General features: G+C 37.8%; 1 protein-coding gene across 6 annotated transcripts in view; it reads left to right on the forward strand.

Annotated features, from left to right (window-relative positions):
* The window catches only part of LOC119907384 (relaxin-3 receptor 1-like), a 48,310-nt gene extending 41,479 nt beyond the window's left edge, over positions 1–6,831 (forward strand). For 3 of the 6 annotated variants that reach the window (XM_038725137.1, XM_038725136.1, XM_038725138.1), the window contains 2 exons: positions 3,797–3,883; positions 5,045–6,831. In XM_038725137.1, the coding sequence (XP_038581065.1) occupies positions 5,162–6,343 (1,182 nt within the window). In that variant the 5' untranslated portion in view covers positions 3,797–3,883; positions 5,045–5,161 and the 3' untranslated portion in view covers positions 6,344–6,831. Of the gene's footprint in view, positions 1–3,796; positions 3,884–4,282; positions 4,466–5,044 lie in introns of all 6 variants that reach the window. The other 3 variants (XM_038725140.1, XM_038725139.1, XM_038725141.1) reach the window with 3 other exon arrangements.
* Positions 6,832–7,377: the final 546 nt, after the last annotated feature.

Below are 7,377 nucleotides of genomic sequence, written 5' to 3' on the forward strand. Positions count from 1 at the left end.
ATTTTTTTTTTGTCCATTTTGCAGTGGTTTAGTCCTTGTAGATGGTAACACAGTATCTGTGGAAAAAACACAGCACAGATCTGCTTCAAATATATTATTATAATAATTTCACTTAGTGTTTTAAACATTAATTTAATAGACTAAATTAAAAAGCTAAACAAAGATCAGGGGGCCCCTTCAAGGGGTGCCAGACAGACAACAGGAGCGCCACAATGTCACCAGAACAGATGGGTAAAAACTTCATGAAATTAAATTGTTCCTTAGATAATACAGTAGTTAGGGTTTTGAATCATTAAAAAACAGTGAAATTAAATTTATGGTAAAATTAAAAAAAAGTGGAGTGTGACCATATGAGTGTGCCCCCCAAGACATTATCTAAAGCTAATATGATACGTCAGCCATTTGAGTAAAATTAATAAAGTTACAGCTTTGTTAGTATAAAATTCCCTCTTTTTTTCCTGGCTCAACACGTAAACACTGTTTGAGGAAACACAGTCAGGAATCAACACTTTCCACCTTCAGTCATTTTATTGGGCTACATCATTACAATGGCACAAATTCAGTTTTTAGTTGTTTGTAGTATTTTTGTTCAGTTCAGTTAAGGACATGTCATCGCGATTTAGGATTATCTGTTTTCATTTCACAAGGTCCTACAAGAAGATTTATAACAACGGTAGCAACAGCAACAAAGGTAATAATTTAGTGGCAAACAAAATCTATTGCCAATCTGTTGCACAGCAGGTGGCTGCTCATAGATGTTGTTGCTGTTTTTACATGCAGTTTTACAAGTGTTAATTTGACAAGGCTGGGTGTTTGTTCTCTTTTTATGTGTGATATATTCCTTCCCTGAACATCTTCTCCCTTCATCACCCAGCAAATGGGCTCATGCTGCTTGTTGTTAGGTCAGACGTTTGTCACTAGAGGGCTCACTTTAAGAGAAAGCAATGGGAATGTGCTGGAGGGAGCGGTTTCCAGGCCTCTTCTTGGCACAGCGTGTTGTATTCTCTTTTCACAAAGGGTGGCAACAAAACCACATCTATACTGTTCATTCACTCTCCTCACAGACCTCCCCGTTGCCTAAGGCACAACTTGGGGAATGCTCAGAAATGCATGCGGTGGTGGTGTGGCCAGTGTGAATGTAAGGTACGGGTGAATTATTAATTTATTAGGAATTATAGCATCTACAAGGCATAGTAAAGAACACCCCACACTGACTCAGTTTCATGCAAGATTTGAAGCAAAAGTAAAACAGTTTCTCATGGGAGAGCATAGTTTTCTTATTGCAGGGACAATGGAAAAAGTTGTAAAATGAGGCTGAGGTTCAGTGCTTAGAAAAAGATTAGAAATACACAGACATCTCATTGGTGCTCATGTTTCCCAAATTAACTGTTCAAAAAGGTTATTGCTATATTACAGTATAATCAGTTTAAATCTTTATTCTATTGCTGAATAAAGAATGCAATCCATTTTCATTCTCATGCGGAAGTAGGAATACAAATGTAGGCTTTATAGGAAAGAAATTAGTGTTGGAGACTATCTGTGAAGTAGGAATATGCAGTAATTCCCAAACTTGTTCAACACAATACAATACATTTCAAATTAACTTACCGGAACGCTTTATCAGAAAGGTGAGGCGAGGATGGGGTTTTAACCATCATATAGCTCGAAGGCAATGTTTGTCAGTTGGTCCACCACGTTGGTCCTGACTGAAATACCTCAACAACTATCTGATGGATACAATGTTATACAGATGTTCATGGTGCCCACAGGATAAATCCTACTGATCCCCTGACTTTTCCTCTAGTCCCGCCGACATGTTGACATTTTTGGTTTTAGTTTACATGTCTTGATAACTATCGTATGGTACACACATTCATGACCCCCTCAGGATTTGTCCAAAATTTGCCTAGTATTTTTAGTTTATGATCAGTTACCTGCAACTAATATCTTTCTCAGATGTAGTTTGTTTTTGGGGCTAATTAGCAAATGTTTGCTAAACACTAAGATGGCAAACATGGGACACATTATACCTCCTTAGCATCAGCATAGTAGCATTGTCATTGTGATGCTGATCTTAGCATCACTGTTTGTGAAGCTCTGTCCATATGTAACAAAATCTGCCTACCAGCACCTGTAAATCTAAAAGAAATACCAGCTACTTACTGTAGAGTTATATTTACTGGACAGATATGAGAGTTGTATCAATCTTCTCATCTAACTCTCAGATGATTCGTCTGTTGCCCTTGAAATAGTATGTGCAGATTCACATATCATGTTCTTGTTTGTGCATGCAGGTACAGTAGGGTACACTCTAAACAATTATAAAGTGAATTAAAAGCAAAGTCATTCTGCTACAGTTAAAAAATGGTTGATACGAAAAGAGTAAATTTAACAGATCTCAGCTAATTAGCTCTGTAATTATAAAGTTCATTTGTAGAGCTATCCTTATCAGTCAAAACATCTGTTTACAAATAAAATATTGCAAATGAAAAGCTGCAAACGTGGCGCAGGTGGCTGTCATTACATAACATGAGTAAAGTAAAGCTGTGCCACAGAGGAAAACATACAGGTTTAATAAATGTACATGTTGTCTCTGTAGCATGTTGCTGGCCAGGAACACTCAGGGAACACTGCATGTTTTCTTCAGCTAGTTTATGAAGATGGCTCAGTTGAGACAGACCAGCATTAATCAGCTTCCTCATTCTTCCGCCTATTCCAAGATAATCTCATTTAGTCATTCACTGCTGATGTTCTTTCCACTATCAACAATTTATAATGAAGAGTCATCTCTACTGCTCAATCTAATCTTGAAGCCCCAGATATAAATAGGGGGAAAAAACTAATTGGCTTTGCTACATTTTTGACAATGCCTTGTCATTTTTTTCACCTGTAAAGTGCAAGTTCCTTCAACACCACCATCAGTACGTTAAGCACACTGTTACTTGCAGCTTTTAAGTAATGCAAAGGCAAAGAATAGCAAGCAACAAGTGTAAATTATTTAACCTTTCCCAACAGACCCTGAACTGGATTTGATTTGAGAAAGTGGTTGAATAAGGAAAAATGTTTATTTATATATAAAATGTTTTTATATATATAAAATGACAGCAAAAATAAAAATAAACTAGACAAGCACCCAATAGGCCCATTTCTTACTTAATAATTTACATGCAGCACTTCTCAATACTAAAATGCGCTCAACAACTAGCTTTTTTAAGAATTTGTCAATCTGTGTCTGGATCCAGATCTACATCAAATTAGGCAGTGAAAATATATAGTGATGGACAATTGTGTTGATTAGCTATTGGAATCGTGCTTTCTTGGAGAATATCTACTGTATATCCTGCTTCAAGCAAACCTGTTTGAATGTTGTTTAAATTGCATGATGCATTCAAGAGTTATGACTGCTAGAGGCAGTTAGGGGGAATAAAAGAAGGTGAATAATATTTTGTCCGATTATGTTACCATTCAAACTGTGTTAATCTTGGATTATGTGAAGGAGGAAAGATTTAAGTTTGGGTTTGGGTTCAGGTTTGGACTTAAAGTTACTTTCACTAAAAACGAATCAAATTAAAAGACTTGTTGACTGGACAATGGCCCAGTTTCTCTTTAGAGAATTTTCCCCTTTGTTTGGGTTAGTTAGTTATTTTTTTCATCATAATCATTTTTATTTTCTGTGTTTTAAGGTGATTTCCATTCTGAATATGCAGAACGAAAAAATATGATGGGGTGGAGCATGTATTCAGGGTGTGTGACATCCACGTTGTTGTTGTTGTTGTTGTTGTCGTCTTCCTTCAAGATAATTCCATTTTGTGCAGCAGAGCTGGTGGCTACAAGAATACTAACCGCTTGAAGCTGAACATTTACCACCTCCTATGAGATTCAGGTGAGATTTCTTTCCACATAAAGCTCTGAATATATTTATGGAAATTTGGCAAAGAGTTGTAATTGAATCAAGTTTAGATTTGGTTGTTTATTACACTGTTTATCCATCACAGGGTCAGAAATAAATAGAAACTTATTAGAGCTCTGAAGGAGAAAAGATCCACACTATCTGGCACATTTTGTTAGAAAATTTCATAGCTCTGTTTCGAGTTAACAGCCTCAGATAGTCATCTACAAGTGATTTATACATTTTTTTATTAAGTACTTGCATAAAGTTGCGTACAGTATGTGAGAATGATTCAAGCAATGCTTTTATCAGTGATGCAACTCATTTTAAACCCAATTTCTATCCTGTAACCTTTTACTAGTCTATTTGCTTCCATTTTTCTCACAAATACAGCAACTGCAGGTTTTGGGATGATACAGCTGATGGGTCATTTTTGGACGAGACTACCTCATGTCTCCCAAGATCTGAGGAGAAATGGGGGGGGATAGTTGATCTGAAAATTTCTTGCAAAAATGTAGCAGCTTGTGAATAAGACACTAGTATCTTACAATGCAGACAATCTCCTGAATTACTCGGGTAATTATCCTTAAGGTCAGAAATTTTCTTTTCTTCAGATGCTAATCAAGTAAACTGCAAAGAGCATTTTTGTTATCATATTGTATCTAAAACTCAAAAGTTTCAGTAAGTTTAATGCAATGTTTTACTAACACTGTTATCTGGTATATTGTGTGTGTGTGTGTGTGTGTGTGTGTGTGTGTGTGTGTGTGTATATGTGTATGTATGTATGTATGTATATATATATATATATATATATATATTTATTTATAGCCTAATGTAACATTTATATTGTTAACACATTTGATTGTAGCTGGTAATGAATTTGTACAGATGTAGATCATATGATATAAATGACTCTGGGGGACCTTTGACAGGCTTTTCCACTTAAAAGGGTGAAATTGGTTTAATTGCTTTGTATTCACATTTCCTCCCAGAGAAGTTTGTTTCTTAGATATCTAAATTGGATTATCTAACTCTGTGGGTAACACTTTAGTGTAATCTGTTTATCTGACAAGGCTAATGCACTTATTTACTCATAAACTGCAGCGCCTATTATGTACATAATAATTATAATAACCATTTCCTCTTTCCTTGTAGGGATATATGACTGTCAGCTACTGAACAGACAACCAGAACTTACATTTTTAGTTCATAGTGGCACAGTAATAGCTGGACAACCTTGACCCTCAACAGGATTGCCTTCTGGGTAGCAACATGTCAGACAGTGATAAGAGACTGGAGCTCTTAAGAAAGATCCTCAATGGATGCAGTGTAGACCCATCCTGTAATAACTCCAGCATCGACAGTGGGCTGGAGATTCTAGATGATGGATGCCCCTGGCTAAGAATAGTTATCTCTGTAGTTTACTTTGTCGTGGCCACAGCAGGAGTGTTAGGGAACTTGTTAGTGATGTTCCTGTTGTATTCCACTCGCACCCTCACCACAGGCACCATCAATTTCTTTGTGTTCAACCTAGCTTTGGCTCACTTGCTGTTCTCCCTTGCCTTGCCGTTTTGGGCCGTAGACATTGCGCTGGATTACAGCTGGCCTTTTGGCTTGGCCACGTGCAAGGCTGTGTCCTTACTCACTGGCCTCAATGTGTTTGCTAGCTGCTTTTTCCTGACAGCTATGAGTTTGACCCGGTACTGCTATGTGGCCACTGCTCTGAAACCCAGTGCCTCCCCGTGCAGTAGATCATGCACTTTTCCGGTGGCCACTGCTTTTATCTGGGCTGGAGCGCTCGTAGCAGCAACACCCCGAGCTGTGTTTGCTGACCTGAAACATGTGGGCAACGACACAGCATGCCTGCTCCGTTTCCCAGATGGTACAGCCTGGCTTGGAATAAACCAGCTCCTTCGAGTGGTGGTGGGATTTCTGCTGCCCTACGCCACCATCACCCTCTCCTACCTGCTTCTGCTGCGCTTCCTCTGTCGGCACAAACTGAAGGGTGGGATTTCTCGGCGAAAGGCTGATATTTCAAAGTCTGTGGCTGTGGTGGTGCTCTCATTCTGCATATGCTGGTTTCCGTATAACATCCTCACACTTTGGAGTGTTCTGATTCAACTTGACATTGTTGATATTAGCACCTCATTCTTCTTGGCTCAAACATACTTTTTCCCTCTGGCCAACTGCTTGGCTTTCACCAGCAGCTGCTTCAACCCCGTCATCTATTGCCTAGTGAGGAAAGAATACCGTGTGGCTCTCCACAATGTGCTCTTCAAGTTGAGCCTGGCTATAATGTCCAAGATACCCTATGGCATTAATTCTGAGGAGGGCTCGGGACAAGCTGGGAATGTGGTTATTCCACTCAACAACATGTACAGCAAGACAAACCAAACTGACACACGGGGATATGTACCTCTGTCAACACTTCCAACAGTAGAGGCCACCCTGTAAAGCCACAACACAATGATCAAATTCTTTACACCTAAACTTACTAGTTACTAGTTTAAAGTAACAAGGAATGGCATGTTTCAGTTTTACGGTGTGCTTTAGGAGGACCTGTCTTTTCCTCTAAGGATGTGCAGAATGTATATTTCAGATATGTTGTGAATACGCTGCATATTAAACACACCTAAGCTTTTGTGGGTCTTGTATTTTACAAGTGTCTGACTAGGCTACACGACTCAGGTCTTATTCGATGAAGGCATAGTAAAAGTTTCAACTGTCTTTCCTATTCCTTTTCTTCTCCATCTTCTCATTATGTTGTATTATTAACATGAAATACTATTCAGTAGTTTACTATTTTATAAAAATGTTTACTGCTGCATTTTGGAACAGTTAATATTGCTGCACTGTAAGTCTGGATTGTGGTTGTCTTGTCCAGGTGTGAACACAATTTGTCATTTGTTTGAATAGAAATTAATAAAAGAAATTGTTCCAAACCTGCGCTTTTTACTATTTGTTTTTTTCCCCCACATCATCTAGTCTTTCTGTGTATGTGTCTGTCTTTCTTACCTTGTGATGCTTACCTTATGCTGTCTATAATGTCATTAATATTGGAAATACATAAGTTACATTTAGCATGTTTAGTCTTGCTACACAGTTAATCAGACTAATAAAGGTATAGGTTGTTCCTTTAAGAAAAACAGTGCTATCACATGGTGTAGACTAAAGAAAAGTGAAATACCAAGTTAGAAAAAGTAGTAGTAGAAGTCATTGCTTGAAAGAAAAAAAAATCAATATTTGGTACCTTAAAACATCAACATAAAACATAAATATAAAACTACCATGGCCAATTTAGTGGCAACAGCTGTCTCACGTTTTATGAGAGCAGAAAAGTGTTTTTCTTTCATTTTAACATTACACCCGAATTGAAAAGACAGGATATTCAAATATAATCATATATCAGGATGAACTCTGTTAGAAGTATCATTCTGTCTCATGGGTTTCAATACTGTTTAGATGAAGCTTTTGGGAAAGGGACCAAT

The sequence above is a fragment of the Micropterus salmoides genome, unplaced genomic scaffold (assembly GCF_014851395.1).
Source record: "Micropterus salmoides isolate LMB-PRFRI ecotype aquatic unplaced genomic scaffold, ASM1485139v1 Ms_hic_scaffold_17, whole genome shotgun sequence".
In the NCBI taxonomy this organism is placed as follows: Eukaryota; Metazoa; Chordata; class Actinopteri; order Centrarchiformes; family Centrarchidae; genus Micropterus; species Micropterus salmoides.